The sequence below is a fragment of the Nerophis lumbriciformis genome, linkage group LG26, assembly GCF_033978685.3.
Source record: "Nerophis lumbriciformis linkage group LG26, RoL_Nlum_v2.1, whole genome shotgun sequence".
NCBI classification, from domain to species: Eukaryota; Metazoa; Chordata; class Actinopteri; order Syngnathiformes; family Syngnathidae; genus Nerophis; species Nerophis lumbriciformis.
In genome coordinates, this window is record NC_084573.2 from 30,953,355 (window position 1) to 30,980,829 (window position 27,475).

Below are 27,475 nucleotides of genomic sequence, written 5' to 3' on the forward strand. Positions count from 1 at the left end.
CAAAACGACTCGTTAGGTGGCCAAAGATGTACACGCCTATGCGTCATGGTCAATTATGCAACCATCTGGGCCTCGGTGTCGAGAGAGAAAAATATGTTCTGGTCCTTGGTTAGCAGTACTAATTATTCACACTGCATTTAGTCAACTTTAAATTGGTCACCAAGCACTTGTTTTTGAAATAATGCGTTATAAAAAGGCAGCTCACCTGGTGACTAGGGGTGGGAATCATTGAGCACCTAAATTATTTAGTCCGATTCCTGGGGTGACAATTCAATTCGGAATCGATTTTCAATTTAAACCGATTCTCGCAATGTATTAAATGGGATAAAATCTATCATGAAACATTTTCTAAACAGGTTTCAGGTTCGAGATGGCTTTTGAACGTCTTTTCAAAAATTGATTTTACATTAAAACAAATGTACCGTTTTTTTTTTTTTATACATTTTTGAAAATTATGAATCGGTTAAGAATCAAAATGAATAAAAATAGCCATCCCCACCCTGAACATAAGCCGTAAAATAAATGAATATAAACTAATAATTTGAAAAGGCAATCAAAGTCCAAGCTTCCGAGTTTTGTTTTTTAATTTATTAAAAAAAAAAAAAAAAAGATTTATAGAACAATACATGATCAACAGCTATTAGAAATGACAACAGAGCAAAGGAGAAAACATTTCCCATAGAAGATCACCTTGTTTTGTGGGAATACAAGAAAAGCAGGAGTACAAATGAAAAAAAGGCACACGACATTGAAGCATGTGGGAACAACTATGACATCTTTTACGCGCCATAATAATTCACACATCGCTACTGAAGTCATCATCTCCAAGGGCTACTTCCCACTTGCGAGCATCGACTGCTTGTAAGGCTGCTTTGAAATGCAGAACGACATGAAGTCAAAAAAGAACTACCGTAAATTCCGGACTATAGGCCGCTACCTTTGTCCTACGCTTTGAACCCTGCTGCTTATAAAACGGCGCGGCTAATTTATTGACACTGAATAGGTGTGTTATTGTATGTGCTATGGCGCCATCTTTTGGACCAGTTTGCTCACTGCAGGTACTCCAGTGCCCTGCTGTTTAGACTGAGCTCTTAACCGGAAATAGAAGTACCTTTCTGTCTTCTAGCGATCCATAGCGTTTCTACTCGTTAGGATTCTTCAGTCATCACTCCAAGCAACATTTGTAAGTTTTAAAATATAACTAAAACAATTCTTACTTACTAAACCGTCCCCATGTGTGAGGTCTGCAGGAGTGATTTCATGCATATTTGTATGTACGATCGTAATGATATCAAGCTAGCGTCGATAGCATTTGCTAATATGCTAACACGTTTCCGAGTGTCTGTGTTAGTATTATTGACTTACAATGGCATTCTTTTTGTATTGTTTCAGTTTCGTAAATTCACCAAAAACGTCATTGTGGGGTTATTGAGTCTGTTCAGCTGATTGGAGAGCTGGCTTCGTGTTACAGACACCGTTTGGAAACAATTAAGGTATGTAAATAAACATTTACAAAATATTTCTGTGTAAATAACTTATTTCACAACGTATATATCTGCGGCTAACATATGGAAAAACATTTTTTTCTTCTAAAATTTGGAGGGTGCAGCTTAGTGCACTCTATAGTCCGGAAAATACGGTATTCACATTTTTTCTTATAAAAATATGTGGATTACACCAACCAGCCAGTGGACACAGCAGCCCAAAAAAGGTGTACTTTATTTCAAATTTCTGCAACAGGGGGGCACTGAAGACATGTGGCGAAACACACTCCCTCTCCTTTCATTAGAAAACATCTTCGCTTAAAAGATTAAAATTTTGGAACAACGTTACACAGCCTTGTTCAGCCAACATAAAGAAAAAAAGGAACACTTATATGATTGTAAGAGCACAGTTTGGTGCGGCTCGAAGTGAATAACTTTCATGAATAAATACAAAAAAGCTTCAGTGTTGAGCAAAAGGTGGCGACTAATCTGCTTGGTGGGGATGTAGTGTTGCAATCAACAAGTGTGAGCTCACACACACACACACTCACAGTGGCTAATGATTACCTTGACTGCTTTAAGTACACACACGTGACAAACTGACATTTCATAACGCACACTAAAACAATGTGTTCATTCTTCAAAAACTAAATTGCTTTTCTTTTGCTTATGCGGAATTATTTTAAAATAGCGCCTTTATACAGCTATAAATGACCTTTTCTTTTAAGATTCATGTCAATTTTACCGTCCGTGTTACAACCCTTAAATTTTTAAAACAAAACGTATAAAAGCTTCGGAGCACCGTTTGCCAAAACTTGAGAGACACGAGAACGAAAATAAAAGCGGGGCGAGGACAAAACAAAACGTTCATTCTGGCCGACGAGAAGGCGGAAACCTTGGACCGGTTGTACCGGTCTACCAGCTAAGGGTGGCCTTTGGCCTGCAAGCTGGTCCTCTTAACGCCTGCATGCTGTGAAATGCTGTATGAGAAACAAGTGGGGATCGAGGCTGAGAAACAAAAAGTTCACTGTCGGTTTCTCATCCTGCGAGGCTGTCTGAGGGCTACCAGTGAGACCCGCGTGGGTTCAGTACCTCACAGTCCTGTTTGGGGCTGTAAGAGTTCCCTTAAGACTCCCCGACACCTCCCCGGGCCCTATCCAGTCACAGGATATGGAAGGATAGTGATATTGTTTACTGGTACCTGGACTGGAGGGGTAACAGAGTTCCTGCTCCTGTCGCGTGGCTCGTCCTCACCATTCGGCGTCCCCGATGGCTTTAGAGAAGACGTAGTCTCTCCCGTTCAGATTCATGATGCCGTCCTTTAGGTGGAATTTCCATTTGTTCTTACTTCTGTGAATCTGAGGAAATAAAGATTTTCTAAATAAAAATGTTTGTTTAGGATTAAAAAAAACAAAAAAACTAGGGCTGAGCGATATGGCGGAAAACTATTGGAGGTGTTATAATTGCCGTGTAAAATCGCTAATGCTAATCAGTAGCATGTCAATAGCAAAGCCAACGTATATTAGCATCAAGCTATCACATTTTTGGAGAAGTGGAGCCTTACTTTACTTGAGTTGTAGCGTTTTTTTTGAGTCCATTTCTTTGTTGGCATTGAAAATTGCAACATTATCTAAAAGTTCCCATATTTTCCGCACTATAAGGTGTACCGGATTATAAGGCGCACCTTCAATGAATGGCCTATTTTAAAACTTTGTTCATATATAAGGCGCAGCGCATTATAAAGTGCATAGAACAGACGCTACAGTAGAGGCTGGGGTTACGTTATGCATCCCGTAGTTGCGAGACCTGTTGTGGCTCAACATTTGTCCATATATAAGACGCACCGGACTATAAGGCGCACTGTCTGCTTTTGAGAAAATTTGAGGTTTTTAGGTGCGCCTTATAGTGTGGAAAATACGGTAGTTTGGCTGAGTGCGCTCTTTGTACTGCTGGAGTGATCACCATGTGCCGAAGTGTGAAAAGCTGGCTTTGATTGATTGATTGAAACTTTTATTAGTAGATTGCACAGTACAGTACATATTATATACAATTGACCACTAAATGGTAACACCCCAATAAGTTTTTCAACTTGTTTAAGTCGGGGTCCACGTAAATCAATTCATGGTAAAGTCTGTAACCGGTCTGTGCCAAGAAAGTACCTATCCCTACTAACGAGCATGCTAGGAGTACATTCTCGACAAAGTAGCCCCAATGCCTTTTCAATGTTCTTCATTGGCTACTTTCTGTATCGAACGACGACTCGAGACGCGCCGACAGTCCCATTAAGAGCTTTAGTCGTAAACATTCAACGACCTGTTTCAGCGACAATTATCGGGACTAACTCACTCTTAACCAGAGGTGGGTAGAGTAAACAAACATTCAAGTAAGAGTGACAATACTTTAGAATAATGTGATTCAAGTAAAAGTAGTCATCAAAATAATTGAGTGCCAATACTTTAGAATAATATGACTCAAGTAAAAGTAGTCATCAAAATAATTGAGTGCCAATACTTTAGAATAATATGACTCAAGTAAAAGTAGTCATCAAAATAATTAAGTATTCCGTGAAAAAAATACTCAAGCATTGAGCAACTTGTGAACAAGTTCTAATTTATTTTGTAGCTATTTTTTAATGGTTCATGGACTACAACCGTAGTGTGTGTGTGTGTGTGTGCTAGTGCGTGTAAGACATAAAAATCATATACAATTTACTGCAGCACGTTTCCTCTAGTTGGGAGTGGAATTCTTGTAAGCTGAAATGTGAACATTTCTATCGGCAGTGATGACATTGCATGTTGTTCTTTTTACCCGTTTGAAATGTATCATTGAAGATATGTGCTGCCTTGTCTTGACGTCATATCACTTTAAACATTCAGTACGTTTCTATGCACTAAATTAGCCTGATTAGTCAAACAATTCAGTTTTGTCTATTTTAACACCTACATGTGAAGTTGTAGTTTCCATGCTCTTATCTCTACTGTGACTCTCGTACACTAGGGGGAAATTGTGGTCATTTCAGTTATTTTAAGCTATGTTGCAATGTAAATACAGTAGTAGAAGAGAATGCTACATACTAATAAGAAAACACTAGTAACTTTCAAGCTCCTTTCCACTGCTATTTAGTGTTGGTATTAAGGGTGTAACGGTACGTGATTTGTATCGAACCGTTTCGGTACGAGGGCTTCGGTCCGGTCCGGAGGTGTACCGAACGAGTTTCCACACGGACATATTAAGTAGCGTACCGCACGTTGTGTAAACAATGCACACTGAGGCACAACACATGGCATGCTAGCAACGACCAGGCTAGGACAACATGTAAAAGCCAGAGCTGGAAGACCCTCCTGCCTCGTTAAGATCTCCCGTTTGGGAACACTTCGGCTGCGCGGTGCGATACAACAATGGAGGATGGAGGTTTGCCGAAATTGTTCAGCAGCGGTAAGGCATGCTTCTGCCAACACGTCAAACATGCTAACCCATTTGAAGCGGCACCACCCCCAAGTGAACATCGCTTCAACAAAGATAAAAACGAGCAAACAGCTCCCACCTCTTACTGCCAAGTTAACCAGGCTGGGGGGGAAAAGACAATTTAATCTGAGGCTGAGTTGACTTGAAACTGTTTAATGTTGCACTTTTTATATGTAGAAGAAAAGTTTTGTCATTTTATTTAATCTGAGCAACAACTTGAAGCAGTTTAATATTGATTAACGTGGACCCCGACTTAAACAAGTTGAAAAACTTATTGGGGTGTTACCATTTAGTGGTCAAATGTATGGAATATGTACTGTACTGTGCAATCTACTAATAAAAGTCTCAATCAATCATTCAAAAAAAGCACTTTATATGTAGAAATGTTTTGTTAAGAAACCATTCTGAGCCTTATCTTATTTAGTTTTTATTTTATATATGTTGACCACATTAGCCTTGGCAATGGACCCTGTGTGTATATGTATGTTATGCCATTGTTTACAAATGGTAAATAAATAACCAACAAATGTATATTTTGTTGTTTTCTTACTGTACCGAAAATTAACCGAACCGTGACCTCTAAACCGAGGTACGTACCGAACCGAAATTTTTGTGTACCGTTACACCCCTAGTTGGTATGGTTTTAATGTGTTTAAATGACACTTGTGGTTATGATTTTCGTCAACTGTTATAGGTTTCTGTTCGCCAGTTCTCTCAAAAAGATGGGCTGTGCTAGCGTTATGTCACGTAATCAAAGTGTTGTCTTTGGGAACATTAGGACACTTATTAAACAAGTTTTTATTTTATCATATAATTTAAAAATACTGGCCTATTTCAGCTTCAATATATGTGCTTTGTGCTTGTTTGATTGATGAAATGGTTTCAAAGCGTCACTACTGCTTGCCTTGGATTGGCGAAACAGAGTCATGTGATGGCGCCTGCCGGAAGAAGGCTCGCTGACAAATAATTACGTCTTTGCAAGCCTTAATCAGTAGGTTGTAAATAATTATGATATTTATATCACAATTATTTATAACCTATGTAAAGATCGGATTGAAACTCAATGTAACGGACTAAAAGTAGCAATTTTTCTTCACAAAAGTATTCAAGTAAAAGTAAAACGTAGGTTGCATTAAAACTACTCTGACAAGCACAATTGATCCAAAAAGTTACTTAAATGTAACAGAGTAACATTTACTTAACACGCCTCAGACCAAGTGTTTCCCATATTTGGTCTGAATGGGGGAAAGGGGACAAAATGTCTGTGTGTGTAGATCAGTGGTTCTTAACCTGGGTTCGATTGAACCCTAGGGGTTCGGTGAGTCGAGCTCAGGGGTTCGGCGGAGGTCAAGACACACCCGACTCATCGTGTAAATAAAAACTTCTCCCTATCGGCGTATTGTGGATACGGCAACAGCAGAAGTCACACTAATTTGCAGGTGTGTAATTTGTTGTGAGTTTATGCACTGTGTTGGTTTTGTTCTTTGAACAAGGTGATGTTCATGCACGGTTCATTTTGTGCACCAGTAATAAAACATGGTAACACTTTAGTATGGGGAACATATTCACCATTAATTAGTTGCTTATTAACATGCAAATTAGTAACATATTGGCTCTTAACTAGTCATTATTAAGTACTTATTAATGCCTTATTCGGCATGGCCGTATTGTAACCCTAACCCTCTAACCCTGGCCCTAAACCTAACCCTAGCCAAATAACTCTAAATTAAGTCTTTGTTACTTAGAATATGTTCCCCTAGTGTCAAAAAAAACTCTAAATTAAGTCTTTGTTACTTAGAATATGTTCCCCATACTAAAGTGTTACCAAAAACATATAACTTTGTCTTGAATTTGAAAAAAAAAAAACATTTTATTTTTCAGTAAAGAAGGGTTCGGTGAATGCACATATGAAACTGGTGGGGTTCGGTACCTCCAACAAGGTTAAGAACCACTGGTGTAGATGCATGTTGAGACGGGGTCACATGAACGTGTCTCACCTTGTCATACTGGCACACGACTACATTCTCTGTGTCAAACAGCTCCTGGTCCTCCTCGTCGGAGACATCATCGCCGCTGTTCAGTGACTCCTAACAAGCAAACACGACCATCAATGACAAACAATCTTTCAATAAAAGGGGTTTCTCTCACCTCCTCCACCTGCCCTTCCTCTCCCGCCTCTTTCTCTTTTTCCTCCTCCTCGTCCTCGTCATATTCCTCTTCCTCGTCCTCGTCTTCATCCGAGGACGTGTCGCCGGCCCCGTCTACCTGCAGCATTATAGGCGGCTGCGGAGCCTGAGTTTGACCAGGGGTCGCCTGCTGCGGCTGCACCTGGGCCTGTGGCACTGCTACGCCCTGTGGCGCTGCTGTGCCCTGTGGCGCTGCTGCACCCTGGGCTTGCTGGACCTGGGCTTGTTGGACCTGGGCTTGTTGGACCTGGGCCTGCTGGACCTGGGCCGCTGACTGCTGAGATGTCACCGCAGCAGCCTGCATCACCTGTTGGGGAAGGACCGCAAGACGCGAATGAGACCTGCTGAGTTCCTGGTACAAAATCCTGCAAGTGTGTGTCGCCAACTTTGAAAGAAAATATTACATTAAAAGGCTCTGTAAACTAAAAGCTAGGGATGTTCCTATCAGGGTTTGAGTGATATCAGCTGATACCAATCTCATGTATCAACTGCAAATTTTTCAATGTGTTTATGGTAAGTGCTATTGACAGTTTGAAAAATAATCGATCGACCACTGATCAATATCGGCCAATTTCTGTGGAAAAGTTTGTGATCGCCAAAACCCAATCAATGTCTTTCAATGCTGATCACAAATAAATGATCATTTGTATGTGGCGACTTGTCCAGGGTGTACCCCGCCTTCCGCCCGAATGCAGCTGAGATAGGCTCCACCACCCCTGCGACCCCAAAAGGGACAAGCCGTAGAAAATGGATGGATGGATGTATCTCATACCGTGCAGCTTGGTCCATTTGGTGACAGGCAAGGCTACTGCTAGCAGCTCCTGCTAACTGTTTGTGTATGTCCATACTCAACGCAAAGCCGCCCCTCTAAGTTAATACCACCACAATTGCGGCAAATAAACTGCCGTAAATTCCAGATGAAAAGTCGCTACTTTTTTCCTACGCTTTGAACCCTGCGGCTTATAAAACGGTGCAGCTAATTTATGGATTTTTCTTCACCGACGGCCATAATGCAGATAGTTTTAAATAAACACAAGCAAAGACACTGAACAGGTGAGTTATCGTTTGTGCTATGGCGCCATCTTTTGGATGAATTCGCTCATTGCAGGTGCTGCAGAGCTGCATTGGTCTTCTGTTTAGACTGAGCTTTTAACCCAGACCTGGGCAAATTAAGGCCCGGGGGCCACATGCGGCCCGTTAAGCTTTTCAATCTGGCCCGCTGGACATTCCCAAATAATTTTTTTAGATCTTTAAGATGGAAAGTGCAGTTGCCATTATGATGTGCAGTGATGTTTTCTAATGACCGTTAGTCTTATACTATACAAAGTATTTCAATGGTTGGAATCTGCGCTTATTGCTGATATACCAGTTACTATGGTAATCTAATTAGTTACTATGGTAATCTACGTCACAGCAGCTCAGACAAGGCACCAAGCAGTGTGGGCGGGAAGCGTTTCCACAGACGCGGAAGGAGATTTTCACAACAAAGTTCTAAAGCTTAGTGATGTATCAGATATATCAGATTGTAGGTGGGTTTATTTTGTACCCTTCGCGTTCATATTTCACTATTTGTTGCATTTTTGTTGCGTTTCACTTGATTGTAAAATATGTCGATCGAAAGGGGGTGTGACATTCATATTTTGTCAACATTCAGTGTTTTATCGTTCATAGAAATATGTAAAATTCCATTACGTTTTTTAAGGTGGTCTGTCATAACATTTTTAGCATTCAATCAGACATTATTGTGAGGTTTTGTATTAGTGTTCCTAAAAATAGATATACCGGCCCCCAGACACATTTTTTTCTCTAAATGTGGCCCCGAGTCAAAATAATTGCCCAGGCCAGTTTTAATCGGTGCCGTTCTGTCTTCTAGCCATCCATAGCATTTTCCACTTGTATGGATTTTTCATTCATCACTCCAAACAACGTCTGTAGGTTTCACGATATAACTAAACCATAATACAAAACCATCCCAAGTGTGCTGTCTGTAGGAGTGTTTTCATGCATATTTATACGTGCCATTGTAATAAAGCTAGCCTCGTATAATATGCTAGTGTCTGTGTCAGTATTAATAATTTACAATGGCATTATTTCAGTTTCACAAATTCTTCAGTAAATTCACCAAAATGTCACCGTGGAGTTATTGAGTCTGTTTAGCTGACTGGAGTGCTAGTTTCCGCAGCTAATTGTTCCATGACATTTAAGGTATGTAAATAAACATTAACCAAATATTTTTGTGAAAATAACAAATTACGCAACGTACATATCTGCGGCTAGTACGGACAAGTATTTTCCCCCCAAAATTTAGTGGGTGCAGCTTATAGACCGGTGCGCTCTATAGTCCGGAAAATACGGTATGTCCTGTCAAATGTAAAATTTGTTGATATTATTAAGGTGAATGGAAAATGGGAACTGAAATCTGGCGGCAGAACGTGCTCACCTGTGCGTTGCCTTGGACTTTGTTTCCAGGGGCTAAGACAATCTGAGGCTGTTGGATGATTACTCCGGTTTGCTGAGACAGGCTTCCTTGTAGAGGAGCCAGGACCTGGACGTGGGTGCATTGTTAGCTCGCCAGGACGAACACGACACCGTGTTGGACAAGCATACCTGCTGTATGACCGGGGCCTGCACAGAGCCAGGTTGCATCTGCTGCTGCAAGAGGATGGACTGCTGAGGCTGCTGAAACACGTACTGCACCCCGTTGGGCGCACGGACAACCTGCAGGAACTGACCTGAGAAAGCGCAAAGCCATAAAAAGGGTATGCTTCAAGATGGGATTCCATTGGTAATGACAAAGTGTGGGACTTACCTGAGCTAGTGATAAGCTGGGGATATGGCGTGACCCCTGTGGGCAGAGCGAGCGCTGCTTGTGTTGCTGCCGCACTCTAAAGGAGCCAAATAACCATCAGTATCATGGAGTCGAACACAAGTGACAAGCAACGTCGGGGAAAAACAAATGTCTAAACACTACGGGAAATGTTCACTGACCATGCCTGTTGTAGTCATGTGCTGTAGGAGCTTGGAATCTTGAACAAGAACTTGCTGCTGGGAGGCTGCAGAGGGAAACGTGTTCAAACCATACTGGTACCAGTTACAACACAGTACAGTTTTTAACGATTATTTTGAGCCATCAAGTATTTTCACTCTGCCAAAAAGATGACTCATTATTAGGACTGGGCAATAAAACAATATCAATATATATCACGATAGATTGTGTGTTAACACACTTTGCTAATAAAGCTGATTCTGATAAGACATGTAATTGATATCAATAAAAATGTGTTCCATAAATTTTTCCTTCTCTTGTCGGGAGAAACCGGTAGTTGCAAAGCAAGGTTGGTTGCACAAAGAAAGGCACTTGCTCTCTGGTAACTGAGCAACACAAGAAGTGATCTGTGGGAGTGACACCCTAACCAGCCAATCAGGTAACAGTGTCATCTATCAAGTTTAGTTGTGCCATCCTGTTGTCTCGCGGTTGAATCTTTGCATGAAGTGAGAAGAGAAAGTAAGAATGTATGTTGCAGAGAGCGAAGAAAATGTGGATAAAGCGAAACAGTACAGCAGTTTAATAACATTTTTAAAATTAACTGCAGTCCAACCAATGTGGTCTGTAATTTATGCGAGACACTGGTCCCCACCAAGACCGCTAATACCACACCACCACCGCACTCACCCTTTAGAGCACAACTGTAACTTCCTGGCACCAAACCTGCAGAAAGTAGGTATTTTCAGGTTTCTCTGTTTACATTTGCACACTTTGCACTATTTTCTTACACTTTATGACTCATTTCTTACATATTCATTATTTTTGCACCTTCATTTCAAGAGCTTATTGTTAAGTAAGTGTTCAACGTGATTTTACAATTTTGTTTACGCTGATTCAGTATTTTCCATGCTTGTGTTGACATTTCCTTTCTGCTTTGATAGCTGATGGGATATTCATTCGAGGGAGGTTACATTTGAAATAAAAATGTTTACATTTCATCAAATTTTCTCCAGCTCCTTATTTTCGATAGGTCATAGAAAAATAATGATCTATATCGACCGATATAAAACACTTATTATATTGTGATAGTTATCAGCCATGTCACGCAGCCCTACTCATAAAATGTTCATGAGTGACAAAAAATCTCATTATAGCAGCTAAGGTATGTGCGACCGATATAAAACACTTATTATATTGTGATAGTTATCAGCCATGTCACGCAGCCCTACTCATAAAATGTTCATGAGTGACAAAAAATCTCATTATAGCAGCTAAGGTATGTGATAAAACAATATAAATTCTATGAATTTGGCCAAATACACAGCTTTTAGAACTATTATTTACCATTATAATGTATGTTGATGACACATTCTAGCTGTGTCCTGCAAATGGGACAGCGACAAGCAAACAACGGCCGCGTCCTCACTGCAGTATAGCATCCCCGCTAGCGGCTAACGTCCCTCTGCAGTGCAGCAAAACCATCAACTATCCTGACAATTAGGTGACTAATCAGATTATGCTATCAGCTTTTAAATTCAGCTCGGGATATTTTTTTAGAGTTTTTTTTTAATTAAGACTAAAGACTTCATCCAGATATATTTATTTATACTGCAGCTGTAACTCATTGAGCTGTTCCAAAAACAATAACTACTAAACTTCTGTCTACTTTAAAGCAAGTATAAGCAAAGTGCTTATAATAAAATATCAATTTGTATGAGAAAAAAGTAAGTCAAGATAGCAGCAATAAAAACAAACAAAACACCAAAAGATAGTGTATAACTTTTTTCGAAAGACATTTTGTGATGTGTTTAGAAAGATGCATGTTGACTAAGTTTAGCTGGTGGACTTTGGCTAAAGTGATAGTTACATGTATTTTTCCACACAATTGTGTCTCTCTTTTGCTAGCTAGCCAACAAGCTAACAATTTTGTAGAGGAGTCAGAGACAGCATCCTCCAGATGTCCGACATGCATCCGCTTTTAATGCCCCTGCACAACAGACGTGCTGCCATTAGTGGTGAGGTTCGCATTTACGTGTTTAGGGTCAAATGCGACCCGACCTTGAATAAGCGGAAGAAGATGGATGGATGGGTCAAATGCTTCAATACTTCACATCTTTTCACCCACGGTGTGATTTTTCACTTCTTGTTGCTGCTTGCACATGCTCGAATCAGTCCAGAACAACAAAAATGATGACAACACTAACTATTATCGACTAATGGATTTGTCGGCGACAAATTTCATTGTCGACCTATCATTGCATCACTACTACTACTCTGTTTCAGATGCCGAAATAAGTTTGTTGTGCTGTTCTTTTTTTAAACAAACTTTGCAGTGTGCAGTCACTTGTTCTATGTTCGTTGTAGCAAAACCGATCCGTTGACAACACTACTCTTTTCTTTGGAACAAGCAGTAGCCATGTCGTTGGGGTGTGTGTCAATCTGTGACATAAGACAACGATGGGGAGTGTAAAGGAGGAAAGGATTAACTTTTTATTTTATTATTTTTTTAAATGTCTGCAACAAAAAAGTTGAGTTACTGTATTTTTCAGACCATAAGGTACATCTTAAAGGGTGGTTCTTTTGTCAAAAGTGTTGCACAGATTATGTTTTACAGACCATCTTTAAGCCGCTTTCTGACCTTCTCTTCGGGATGCGCCGTTTTGTGGGCGGTCTTATTTACGTGGCTTCACTTCGACAGCGTCTTCTCCCTGCCATCTTTGTTGTACCGGTAGTTTTTAGAGCTTACATAGCGAGTCTACTGGCAGATATACAGTACCCTCCAAAAGTATTGGAACAGTGAGTCCAATTCGTTTATTTTTGTTTTAGACTGAGAACATTTGGTTAATCAAAATATGAATATTGGACAAGAGATCAACATTTCAGCTTTTCTTTCCAGGTATTTACATCTGGATCTGATACACAACTTAGAAGATAGCACTTTTTGTGTGAACCTACCCATTTTTCATGAGAGCAAAAGTATTGGAAAATGTGACTGATTGGGGTGTTTTGTTGCCCAGGTGTCTCCCAATTACATTGATTATTCAAACAATGAATAGCACTGAATGTCTGAGCTCAGTTTCAGATTGGGTAGGATAGGTTTTGCCTGTGCAGACTGCATTTAGAGGTGAAACCAACATGAAAACCAGAGAGCTGTCTGTGGGTGAAAAAGAAGCAATTGTGGCTCTGAGAGAAGACGGACAATCAGAGCCATTGCACAAACATTGGCCATTGCCAGTACAACCATTTGGAATGTCCTGAAGAAGAAAGAAACTACTGGTGTACTAAGCAACAGACGTCGAACAGGTAGGCCAAGGAAAACATCAGTAGTTGATGACAGAAACATTGTGAGAGCTATCAAGAAAGACCCTAAAACAACTGTTAGTGACATCAGCAACAACCTCCAGAGGGCAGGAGTGAAGGTATCACAATTTACTGTTTGCAGAAGACTTCATGAACAGAAGTACAGAGGCTACACCAGCAGATGCAAAATACTCATTATCAAGAAGAATAGGAAGGCCAGGCTGAAATTTACCAAAAGGTACAAAGATGAGCCTCAAAAATTCCGGGAAAAAGTTTTATGGACTGATGAGTCAAAGATTGACTTATTCCAAAGTGATGGAAAGGCAAACGTTTGAAGAAAGAAAGGATCTGCTCATGATCCCAATCATACAAGCTCATCTGTGATTCACGGCGGAGGTAATGTCATGGCTTGGGCTTGCATGGCTTCTTCTCTTTCATCTTCACTGATGATGTAACACATGATGGCAGCAGCACCTTTTGTCTGCTAATTTAAAGAAAGATGCAACCAAACTGATCCGTAGATCCTTCATCACCTACTCAGTGGCCTAGTGGCCGAGTCATACCAAAGACTATAAACATGGGACCCATTACCTCCCTGCTTGGCGCTCAGCATCAATGGTTAGAATTGGGGGTTAAATCACCAAAAATGATTCCCGGGCGCGGCACCGCTGCTGCCCACTGTTCCCCTCACCTCCCAGGGCGTGAACAAGGGGATGGGTCAGATGCAGAGGACACATTTCACCACACCTAGTGTACGTGTGACAATCATTGGTACTTTAACTTTAACTTTTTTTTTTTACTTAATCATGCAGCAAGATAACGACCCAAAACACACTGCCAAAACAACAAAGGAGTTCATCAGGGGCAAGAAGTGGAAGGTTATAGACTGGCCAAGTCAGTCTCCAGACTTAAACCCAATAGAGCATGTATTTGACCTGCTGAAGAGGAGACTGAAGGGAGTAACCCCCCAAAACAAACAACAACTGAAAGAGGCTGCGGTGAAAGCCTGGAAAAGCATCACAAAAGAAGAATGCAAAAGTTTGGTGATGTCAATGGATCACACAGGCTTGATGCAGTTATTGAAAGCAAAGGATTTGCAACTAAATATTAAGTCTTATTCACTTTAATCTATTTTATGTTTATATGTTCCAAATAATACTTCTGCTCACCTAAAAATGGTGTGTTCCATTACAAATGACGCTATTTTCTGTAAATACCTGAAAATAAAAGCTGAAATGTTGATCTCTTGTCTCATATTCATCTTTTGATGTCAAACCCAAATGTTTTCAGTCTACAACAAAAATAAAGGAATTGGCCTCACTGTTCCAATACTTGGAGGGCACTGTACGCTAGAAGTGGATGCTACTTTGTATTACAAATGGAAACAGCGGATGATGAATGCCCCACAACAAGAGGAACGAGAAAAAGAAGGAGCTTATCGATGACGGGAAATTTTTGGGACTTATTCAGATCCCAAATACACATTAGAAGGAACCATTGAGTAAGAAAAGTTGGTTTTGCATAATATTGCGAAACAAAATGCCAGATAATGTCTCCTAACAGGTGCCATTTTGGGGTCCTCACACACACACCATAACAATACATGTATGTTGAAGCCCAGTACGTCTGACTATGTTAGCCGTAATGCTCCGACAATCCATTAAACGATGCAGCTTTGTTGCTTACCAAAGTCGTACTAAAACATTTTGTCAGATTTTTGAGCGCTGTGTGTAATGTTCTATATTCTCAATGAAACATGAACGTTTCGGTGTCGCTTGTTAACCTGTACTTGCTGAACAGGCGTCAACCTGCAATCCACACGTCTCTCCTATGTGTGACTGCCGGTCTACTGGTCAAACTTATCACTACAGCATGTACCAAATCAAATTGCTTCGAGGTCAGTAAGCACAACCAGAATTAATACATTGCATAAGGCGCACTGTCGATTTTTGAGAAAAAGAAAGGATTTTAAATGCGCCTAATAGTCCGAAAAATACCGTAATTGATCAAATCGATTTGTCGCCCAGGCATATTGGAAAGTACGGAAAAACGTGCGGGCTATTGATTCATTTCAGGACTCAAAGCACTCCTTACTAGGGATGATGTTCGAAATCGGTTCTCCCGATTGTTCGATAAGAAAAGAACTGATTCCATGGACTCGAAACCCTTTTTGAGAACCGGTTCCCATTATCGAGGCCACTATAGTAAAGAAAAATAGTTGGTTCTTTATTCGAATCCCTGGGAACGAATCCCATCCCACGTACAGGAAATGCCCTGTGGGACCTGCAATGTTATGCCCATTTGATTGTAGACTCTTACTGTCACCTTGTGGCGATATGAAAATACTACGAGTCATTAGTTTGGGCACTTCCGGGTTGAGACTATTGAGAAGTAGACAAGTTGTGTTAGCTCTTACAGGCCTTGGAAAAGATAAGTCTGTAAGTAAACTGTTTAACTTGTTTATGTAACTCAATATTAAGGTGGAAAGCGGTTAAGTTTGATACTAAGATGTTCATTGAAAAACGATTTTTGTGCACTGTTTCAATGGATGTTTTGAGGACTTATAATGGCTGCCAGTCGTATATTTCCACCATCGAAATAGTTTCAACATTCAGAAGTATTTGTTTGATGATAGTACTGTATATTTGTGTGAAGCTAATATTTACATATTGTGTATTACATTTCAGTATGTTAATTGAATCACATAGCTTATACATTTGTCATTGTGTGTATTTCAGTTTAAAAAAAAACAAAAAAACAGTCCAGTGCAAGACAAAAGTAAAGATAGGAAAAGACAAAGCAAGATCAACAACAATAAAGAGCCTAAATGGATTAATCTGCTTTGGATTGTTTGTTAGCTGTCTGCCAAGCTGTATAACCTCAACACGTATAGTGAGGGCAGAACAGGCAATATGCAATTATTGCCAGGCTTTGCTCTCATGTAAGGGGGGAATAATTGTTGATTGATGACTGTGGTGTTCTTAGTGTCATAGTGTGTGTAGTTAGTATGTTCCAATAGCAGCAGAAGTGCACTTTTTGGAGCGCTGTATTATTTTCAGTTTTGTGCCCAAGGGACTGACTTTATTTAACACTATATTATTATTTATACACCTATAGTGATCACAGAGACAGGTTGTTTTTGTATATATTTGTTTTTCTGAAAAATCCCACTTAATATACTTTGGGTAACAACAGTCAATATATATATATATTTTTTTAGGGGGGTAACAGTCAATGTTTATTTACTTATTTGATTTATTTTTTTCTTATAAAATAAAAGTGAGCTTTTGTTAAACCAAATATTGTGTTTTTTTTCCATATACAACAACCTATCTGGATTCGATAAGAGAATCGATAAGGAATCGGTTCGATAAGAGGATTCGATAATGGGCTCGAACTCGATAATTTCTTATCAAACATCATCCCTACTCCTAACTCTTGTGAACCAACCTTGCTGCTGCTGAGGAGACAGGACGACTTGCTGCGACTGTGCTGGCTGGGAACCCTGCTGGACTTGCTGCTGCTGTTGGTGCTGCTGCTGCTGCTGAGCGGCCTGCAGGGCAGCCTGCTCCTCGGTGTGGAAGCCGTCGACTGCCTTGGACTGCAACAGTTTGCTCTCCCATAGCTGGAGAAGACAAATAATAGAAGAACACCATGCAGTGTGTTGAATACACGCAGGTGTTAGTTGGTAATTGTGTACATTTCATATTGCCCTTAACGCAATTAGTGGCGACAAGAGTACAAAAGTCTCTCACCGTTTTCAGTTCCAGGAGAACTTGCTCATCCACTCCCTCATCCAGGAACAATTCTCGCACCTCGTTGATGACATCCTCAATCACAGTCTTGTACAGCTTAGGCTACAAAGAAAAAACCACATTGCACTAGGTATACACACACCAACCGCAACATTTTGTATGCCTGCACATTACTCAATTTGTGCAGGTTAAAAATAAGATGTATACAACCTTGTCCGTGTGTCAATGGCAACTAATTTATTTGTGTAACAGAGAAGTTGTGTTGTAAGGATTCAAATACATGCATATTATTAGTTGTACCTGTAAAATAAGACAATAAAAAGTTTGCCTACAAAAATACATCAATGCTTACTGCACTTTTTAGTTTTCTATGTAGTTTGCAGCAGTGTAGAACTTTAATGTAGGGCTACAGGACTTATTCGATTTAAAAAAAGCTTTGATTTATATTGTATTGCTTGTATTAATTGTTTACCGAGGTTAACTCATACAATTTGATAAACTACGCTACCGCATGGAGTGCCCAGACCTTTAAATGTGGACACAGTTTCCGCACAGCCGCACATGAAGGCGGAGGCGTGTGGGTGCAATGACCTGTGCGGCGTCAACAATGAGGGGACAGATGTGTTATTTGTATTTATTTAATCCACACATGTTAAATGTGCAATTTGAATGTTATGGTGCTTTTATTAGAAAATAATAAAGGTTACCGCAAGCAGGAAAATACTTTTAACTCGCACTTATGCTATAAAGTGTCTTCAAACAAACTACCGGTAATTGATATATTACTCTATTATCTGCTAGGAATGTAACGATAAATGGTATAATAAACTAAGGAAAAAATTCCCTACGTTTTGTTTTACGTTTCCTATTTTAATTATCGTAAAACTGATTCGATTACCACATGTTGAAAAACCTAATTCTGCTCAGTTCCTAGAAAAGCAGCTAGCACACAAATCGCTTGTTATCTTAAAAGCTAAGAATGGATATGATAGTGACATTGCTGCTAATAAGAGCCAAGGCGCATGTCCCGATTCAACACACACAAGAGCACTTACAAGCAGAAACAGTGTGGAGACCAAACCGGGAGAATGGACGTATTTTGGCTAAAAAACTAATAGCCGACATCACTAATCCTCGCCTCCGTGGCGATAAATAATCTGTGTGTTTTACAAGTATCATCCCTGTAGGGCAAGGACTAGTTTAAAAATACTAAATAAAGTTTAACATGCTTCACTACACACCATACAATAGCTAACCTCTAACAGGAAGCCAGGACTCCTGAATGTAAACAAATGGGTGGATGTATACAAATTGTATAGTCAATACAAAACTTATCAATATTTTTTTGTTACCAGAAATTATTTTGTCATGTAAAAAAAATGAAATACATCTCTGGACACAGGAGAACTTTAATTATAACCAATGTATGACCCGGTTTGTTAAAAGAAAGCTGCATTTTGTGTGGTCCCTTTTATTTTGAAAATTACTGAAATACTGTACCGGTACCAAAATATTGGTATCGGTACAACACAAATTTAGAGTAAAGTTAAATACTTTGATCATTTTGCCACAACAAATATGTGTCTCAGTGCAGTTCTACGCCACGGTTAACTCTAACCACAAAAAGAAACAATGCATCGTTTTTTTCACCGACACAATAGTAGGTGGATTATCATTAATGATTATTATCATTAACCCACCCACAGTTTAACGCGTCGTTACTTCATTCCGCCAAAAACAAGCCTAACCGGTTTCTGCAGGTGTCAGCAAATCTAATTTAATGCTTTTAATGCAACTCAAAAACAAATGTAATATCCATGACCAACTGCAGATCATTATAATACATACTCAAAAAGCATGCAATTGTCTTCTGTAGACAACATTGTAAACATTTGACAACAATAATGTTGAATAGTTTACAATAACTGTGGCCTAACTAAGCACTAATGTATTCATAATAATATAATAACCATGCAAGTAACCCTGTCAAACACAAACCTATTTTTCATCAATCATCATAACTGACTTAACTATTTATTAAGAGAACTATTGTGTTTTGTTTATGTAAATTGTGTTACAAAATGAAAACAGGAAGTGGTCATATTTGTCAGTAATTGCATAGAAATGGAAAAGAAGTAGGATTAAATTAGATTTGATTCTTCCATAATTGTTGACATAAAGAGAAACAAGAATATATAAATTAGTAGGATTGCAAACCTGTTTAAAATAAACTTAATTCATAACCACAACTGTGTTATATTATACTATGGTAACTGGAAGGTAAGTAATTATCCTAATTAGGTAAACAAACATCAAAATAAGTTTTTTTCGCCAAATTGGAAAAATGGTTTCAGGTGGTTTGTTTTTGTTGTCTTTTTTGTTGCCCATTGCAATTGTGTGCCATTTTTTTCATGCCTCTGGACATTGCTTTTTAATGCCATTTAAGGCGTTATTTTCGCAAAATCATTTTAACGCTTTTCAATGACCCGCGGAAACCCTGCTATTGTTCTTTATAAATATTGATAAATACAATTATAAAATATTAGTAACACAAACACAGGTGTCAAACTCAAGGCCAGATCTTGCCAGCCACGTCATTTTAAAAATGGCCCGCATACGCCTGGAATTAATGTGTATATAAAGTACTTTTTTTTTTAAAGAAAACAAGTCAAAATTAATGTATACATTTTTTTTTTTTTACATTTACAGTAATGTGTTACAGTACAGGTCTGGCGACTGAGTTGCCAGTTTTACTGTAAAATCTACAGATTGTTTTACAGTGTCCGTAAAAAAATTATATAATTAAATGCATAGGCAAATTCATATATTATTCAATGTTGCCAGCGGCCCTCTGACGGCAGCCATAATTGCGATGAAAACAAGTTTGACACCTCTGGTTAATAAGCACGCCCTCCGAGAACATATATCGACTTATAAGGATTTTTAAGCCAAAGTTTTAATATATATATGAATAACATATAAAATAATATTAACATTACATGTAATATATGGAAGCCCGTTTCCACCACTAAAGAAATACTCAAATGGAAAGTCATATCGATAACGTAAAAAGTCCCAAATATGACTTAAAGACTTTAACATTGTGAGCTGGAAAAGTCAAATTCATAAGATTTCAGGCAAAAAAAAGTTTGGGCAAAATTGTGAAATTCTGTGATAAGAAAATCGAATTTATGAGATAACAAATTCATCATTATGTCAAAAAAAGTCATATTTATAAGATTAAAAACAAAAACATTTCAGTCACAAAAATACCCCAATAGTAAGTAATAATTATTAGATGGAAAGTCATGATTATGAGATCAAAAATCGAAATTATGAGATAAGTCAAAATTTAAAGATAAAAAGCCATAATTATGAGATAGTCTAAAATGAAAAAAAAAAAATCATAATCATGAGAAGAAAAAAAATAATTATGAGATTAAAAGTCATTATGAGATTAAAAAAATCGAAATTATGAGATAAGAAAGTCAAAATTTAAAGATAAAAAGCCATAATTATGAGATAAAAAATTATGAGATAGTCTGAAATTAAAAAAATAAATCCTAATTGTGTGATAAAATACATAATTATGAAATTTAAAAAATCGTACTTGTGAGATAAAAAGTCGAAATTACGAGACTTAAAAGTCGAAACTATGAGACAAAAAGTCTTAATTATTACATAAAACGTCGAAATAAAAGTCATAATTATATGATTTAAAAAGCCAAAATTATGTGAAAAAGTCAAAATTACGAGCCAATAAGATAAAAATTCATCATTATGAGATGTAAAAAAATGTTTTTTCATAATATGGAAGCCCGTTCCCGCATAATATTTTAATGGTCAAAATTATGAAATAAGAAAGTAGAAATGAGATAAAAAGTCAAAAGTATGAGACAAGTCATAATTACGTGGTAAACATGTTTTGTGGTAGAAACGGGCTTCTGGCTTATAATGTATAATTTTTTTTTAAACTTTTTACAGTAATGTGTACTCATTATACATTTCTGGCGACTGAGTTGACTGTTTTACTGTCAAATCTACAGATATTTTTTTTACAGTGTCCGTAAATAAAATAATGAAATGCTGAGGCAAATTCATATATGATTCGATGTTGCCAGCGGCCCTCTGACGGCAGCCATAACTACGACGAAAACAAGTTCGACGCCTCTGGTAAATAAGCACGTCCTCCTTGAACATATACCGACTTATAAGGATTTTTAAGCCAAAGTTTTGACATATGTATAACATATAAAATAATATTAACATTATATGTAATATATGGAAGCCCGTTTCCACCACTGAAAAAATACTCAAATGGAAAGTCATATCGATAACGTAAAAAGTCTCAAATATGACTTAAAGACTTTAAAATTGTGAGCTGGAAAAGTGGAATTCATAAGATTTCAGGCAAAAAGAAATTTGGGCAAAATTTTGAAATACTGTGATAAGAAAATCGAATTCATGAAATAGTAAAGCGAAATTGTGAGATAAATTCATAATTATGTCAAAAAAAAGTCATACTTATAAGATTAAAAACAAAAACATTTCAGTCACAAAAATACCCTAATGGTAAGTAATAATTATTAGATGGAATGTCATCATTATGAAATCAAAAGTCGAAATTATGAGATAAGAAAGCCAAAATTTAAAGATAAAAAGCCATAATTATGAGATAGTCTGAGATTTTAAAAAAAACATAATTATGAGAAGAAAAAAACAATGAGATTAAAAAAGTCATGAGATAAAAAAAAAAATCAAAATTATGAGATAAGAAAGTCAAAATTTAAAGATAAAAGCCATAATTATGAGATTTATGAGATAGTCTGAAATGAAAAAAAAATCATAATTGTGAGATAAAAAAACATAATTATGAAATTTTAAAAAATCATACTTGTGAGATAAAAAGTCGAAATTACGAGACAAAAAAGTCGAAACTATGAGACAAAAAGTCTTAATTATTACATAAAGTCAAAATAAGTCATTATATGATTACAATGTCAAAATTATGTGAAAAAGTCAAAATTACGAGCCAATAAGATAAAATCATTATGAGATAAAAAAAAAATCCATAATATGGAAGCCCGTTCCTGCCACTAAAATTATTTTAATGGTCCTTCATAATTCAAAGAAAACAAGTCAAAATTATGAAATAAAGTAGAAATGAGATAAAAAGTCAAAATTATGAGACATAAGTCATAATTACATGGTAAACATGTTTTGTAGTGAAAACGGGCTTCTGGCTTATAAATAATGTATACATTTTTTATTTTTTTTTACATTTACAGTAATGCGTACTCACTGTACATTTTACAGTACAGTTCTAGCGACTGAGTGGACGGTTTTACTGTCAAATCTACAGATTTTTTTTTTTTTTTTTTTTTACAGTGTCCGTAAATAAAATAATGAAATTCTTAGGCACATTCAACCCAGCGGCCCTCTGACGGCAGCCATAACTACGACGAAAACAAGTTCGACGCCTCTGGTAAATAAGCACGTTCTCCTTGAACATATACCGACTTATAAGGATTTTTAAGCCAAAGTTTTGACATATGTATAACATATAAAATAATATTAACATTGTATGTAATATATGGAAGCCCGTTTCCACCACTGAAAAAATACTCAAATGGAAAGTCATATCGATAACGTAAAAAGTCTCAAATATGAGTTAAAGACTTTAAAATTGTGAGCTGGAAAAGTGGAATTCATAAGATTTCAGGCAAAAAGAAATTTGGGCAAAATTTTGAAATTCTGTGATAAGAAAATCGAATTCATGAGATAGTAAAGCGAAATTATGAGATAAATTCATAATTATGTCCAAAAAAAGTCATACTTATAAGATTAAAAACAAAAACATTTCAGTCACAAAAATACCCTAATGGTAAGTAATAATTATTAGATGGAATGTCATCATTATGAAATCAAAAGTCGAAATTATGAGATAAGAAAGCCAAAATTTAAAGATAAAAAGCCATAATTATGAGATAGTCTGAGATTTTAAAAAAAAACAATTATGAGAAGAAAAAAACAGAGATTAAAAAAGTCATGAGATTAAAAAAAAATCAAAATTATGAGATAAGAAAGTCAAAATTTAAAGATTAAAGCCATAATTATGAGATAAAAATTATGAGATAGTCTGAAATGAAAAAAAAATCATAATTGTGAGATAAAAAAAAACAATTATGAAATTTAAAAAAATCATACTTCTGAGATAAAAAGTCAAAATTACGAGACAAAAAAGTCGAAACTATGAGACAAAAAGTCTTAATTATTACATAGTCAAAATAAAAGTCATTATATGATTAAAATGTCAAAATTATGTGAAAAAGTCAAAATTACGAGCCAATAAGATAAAGTCATTATTATGAGATAAAAAAAATCCATAATATAGAAGACCGTTCCTGCCACTATAATTATTTTAATGGTCCTTCATAATTCAAAGAAAACAAGTCAAAATTGTGAAATAAGAAAGTAGAAATTAGATAAAAAGTCAACATTATGAGACATAAGTCATAATTACATGGTAAACATGTTTTGTAGTGGAAACAGGCTTCTGGCTTATAATGTATACTTTTTTTTTTTTTTTTTTACATTTACAGTAATGCGTACTCACTGTACATTTTACAGTACAGTTCTAGCGACTGAGTGGACGGTTTTACTGTCAAATCTACAGATTTTTTTTTTTTTTTTTTACAGTGTCCGTAAATAAAATAATGAAATTCTTAGGCACATTCAACCCAGCGGCCCTCTGACGGCAGCCATAACTACGACGAAAACAAGTTCGACGCCTCTGGTAAATAAGCACGTCCTCCTTGAACATATACCGACTTATAAGGATTTTTAAGCCAAAGTTTTGACATATGTATAACATATAAAATAATATTAACATTATATGTAATATATGGAAGCCCGTTTCCACCACTGAAAAAATACTCAAATGGAAAGTCATATCGATAACGTAAAAAGTCTCAAATATGAGTTAAAGACTTTAAAATTGTGAGCTGGAAAAGTGGAATTCATAAGATTTCAGGCAAAAAGAAATTTGGGCAAAATTTGGAAATTCTGTGATAAGAAAATCGAATTCATGAGATAGTAAAGCGAAATTATGAGATAAAGTCATAATTATGTCAAAAAAAAGTCATACTTATAAGATTAAAAACAAAAACATTTCAGTCACAAAAATACCCTAATGGTAAGTAATAATTATTAGATGGAATGTCATCATTATGAGATCAAAAGTCGAAAATTATGAGATAAGAAAGCCAAAATTTAAAGATAAAAAGCCATAATTATGAGATAGTCTGAGATAAAAAAAAAAAAACATAATTATGAGAAGAAAAAAACAATGAGATTAAAAAAGTCATGAGATTAAAAAAAAAAATCAAAATTATGAGATAAGAAAGTCAAAATTTAAAGATTAAAGCCATAATTATGAGATAAAAATTATGAGATAGTCTGAAATGAAAAAAAAATCATAATTGTGAGATAAAAAAAAACAATTATGAAATTTAAAAAAATCATACTTCTGAGATAAAAAGTCGAAATTACGAGACAAAAAAGTCGAAACAATGAGACAAAAAGTCTTAATTATTACATAGTCAAAATAAAAGTCATTATATGATTAAAATGTCAAAATTATGTGAAAAAGTCAAAATTACGAGCCAATAAGATAAAGTCATCTTTATGAGATAAAAAAAATCCATAATATGGAAGCCCTTTCCTGCCACTAAAATTATTTTAATGGTCCTTCATAATTCAAAGAAAACAAGTCAAAATTATGAAATAAAGTAGAAATGAGATAAAAAGTCAAAATTATGAGACATAAATCATAATTACATGGTAAACATGTTTTGTAGTGGAAACGGGCTTCTGGCTTATAAATAATGTATACAATTTTTTTTTACATTTACAGTAATGCGTACTCACTGTACATTTTACAGTACAGTTCTAGCGACTGAGTGGACGGTTTTACTGTCAAATCTACAGATTTTTTTTTTTTTTTTTTTACAGTGTCCGTAAATAAAATAATGAAATTCTTAGGCAAATTCAACCCAAGTGCCCTCTGACGGCAGCCATAACTACGACGAAAACAAGTTCGACGCCTCTGGTAAATAAGCACGTCCTCCTTGAACATATACCGACTTATAAGGATGTTTAAGCCAAAGTTTGAGGGGGGGGGGGGGGGGGGGGGGGAAGCGTTAAGGCAGGACGAGTGCAACCGAGCGGACATGAGGGGGGGGAGACGCCGCGTTGTCCCCGACGCCCGCGACACAGACCTCGGCTGCGTGCTTCCCTCCCCCTCCGCCCGGGCGGCTCCTCCACTATTTAAAGGCACCCTGGTGTTTATAAGCGGCTCCCGTGACGTAGCGCCGAGTAAGCGCCTTCCCATCCCCGGCCAGTCTATATTAGAGAGCCAAGATGGCGGTATAAAACCAGGCAGCCGAGAGGGAGGAGGGCCAGAAGCGGCGCGAGGGACAGAAGACGCGGACGCCATTTTACAAAGCGGCTCGCGAATTCCCCCCCTAAACCAACATTAACTTAGTCGTTTTGGACGACAATGACTGCTTTTATCGGTGGGGAAAATGGACATTTTGGCTTTAGCGAAATGAACTTGGGAGTGTTTTTTTTGGGGGGGGGGGGCGGCTTTGTTGAAGTCGTGGAATGGTGGACAATGATGCAGCATTTCGCGACTTCTCCCGACTTTATTCCATCACAAAGACGCCTGCTTTACGGTTTTGTTCGCGGGGCTTGATGCGATGTGCTTTGCGTACATTTAAAACAAAAAGAAATAAGAAGCACGTTATGGCGGCCATTTTCCTCCCTTTTTACAACCTCGTGTCGACATTAAACGCTTTCATAACGTCAATCACGACATGGGTGTAATCATTCTATCGACATAATAGAACGTCATAAATGACAATATTTATCAAATTTCACACCAGTTTGTATTAAAATGTGTTGCATAGCATCTTTTTTTTTTTTTTTGAAAATCTGTATACTAACAGCATTAAAGTCATGCCTATGCTGATGTCCGTGGGACTGACAACACTGAAAATCTAAATCTTAAATCCAGCAAGTTTAATTTTGTGTTCCTGTACTGCCACGTCAATGATTAAAGTGATTGAATTATCCAAAACATGTGTTTTTAACCCCCATTTCCCCCCACGTTGACAATCCTTGAGATTGATCCTTACCACTGGGTTCGAGTTAGCCGAGCTCGCCATTACACGCGTAGTGTAAAAACACCCACACGGAAATGGGCGAGAAATAAGAGCCAAAAAGGACAAAAAACTGCTAAAACAACTGGGAACGGTACTTTAAAACAGCCGGCATCACTTTTGTAAATAAAACAGTTTTTGGCGGTCTTATTTACAATCCCGGGCTGCGGATCCCCAGCCGTCCTCCGTCCGTCGTTGTGCTGCTTTATATACTGAGCGAAGGAGCTGCGAGTGCGCGAGACATAGGGTAGCGTCACGCCGCAAGTCTCGCGAGAATTGCCAAGCCTCTGCGTCAGCCTCGCAAGGCATGTTGGGTAATTAAATTGCAGTTCAACATAACTTGTTTTCACTTGAGGCTGCGGACTGGACACTCACTCACATTTATATATATATATATATAATTTATAAAATAATATTAATATTATATGGAAGCCCGTTTCCACCACTAAAAAAATACTCAAATGGAAAGTCATATTCATAACGTAAAAAGTCCCAAATATGAGTTAAAGACTTTAACATTGTGAGCTGGAAAAGTCACATTCATAAGGGTTGGAATTATAATCATGTCATAAAAAAATCATAATTATGAGGCAACATTTTGAAATTCTGTGATAAGAAAATCAAAATTATGAGATAAAAAAAAAAATCATAATTATGTGATAAAAAAGTCATATTTACACAAAAATACCCTCATGGTAAGTAATAATTATTAGATGGAAAGTCGAAATTATGAGATAAGAAAGTCAAAATTTAAAGATAAAAAATTATGAGATAGTCTGAAATGAAAAAAAAAAAAATCATAATTATGAGATTTAAAAAAAAACCATAATTATGAGATTAAAAAAAAAAAATCATACTTGTGAGATAAAAAGTCGAAATTACGAGACAAAAAAGTCGAAACTAAACTATGAGACAAAGAGTCTTAATTATTACATAAAAAGTCGAAATAAAAGTCGAAATTCTGTGATAAGAAAATTTAAATTATGAGATAACAAATTCATAATCATGTGATTAAAAGTCATATTTATAAGATTAAAAACAAAAACATTTCCATCACAAAAATACCCTAATGGTAAGT

The 27,475-nt window shown here is 37.1% G+C and overlaps 1 protein-coding gene across 2 annotated transcripts; it reads right to left on the reverse strand.

Moving 5' to 3' along the window:
- Positions 1-1,700: 1,700 nt before the first annotated feature.
- Positions 1,701-26,559, reverse strand: gtf2a1 (general transcription factor IIA, 1). 2 transcript variants are annotated; one of them, XM_061987018.2, is made up of 11 exons: positions 26,374-26,559; positions 17,177-17,278; positions 16,872-17,046; positions 10,809-10,844; positions 10,124-10,188; positions 9,945-10,020; positions 9,743-9,867; positions 9,576-9,680; positions 7,098-7,442; positions 6,947-7,036; positions 1,701-2,842 (listed from the first exon to the last, which is right to left on the reverse strand). In XM_061987018.2, exons 1-11 carry the CDS (start codon positions 26,401-26,403, stop codon positions 2,735-2,737), a joined length of 1,257 nt encoding a protein of 418 aa, XP_061843002.1. In that variant the 5' UTR covers positions 26,404-26,559; the 3' UTR covers positions 1,701-2,734. The 2 variants fall into 2 exon arrangements, with proteins under 2 accessions (XP_061843002.1, XP_061843003.1); XM_061987019.2 differs by lacking the exon at positions 10,809-10,844.
- Positions 26,560-27,475: the final 916 nt, after the last annotated feature.

Coding starts and splice junctions, on each gene's coding strand:
- gtf2a1 (XM_061987018.2), bottom strand. CDS start 26,403: ATGGCGAGCTCGGCTAACTCGAACCCAGTG. Junction 10,845..16,871: donor GTCTCCTCAGCAGCAGCAAG/GTTGGTTCACAA, acceptor TACTTTCTGCAG/GTTTGGTGCCAGGAAGTTAC. Junction 10,021..10,123: donor ACATGACTACAACAGGCATG/GTCAGTGAACAT, acceptor TGGCTCCTTTAG/AGTGCGGCAGCAACACAAGC.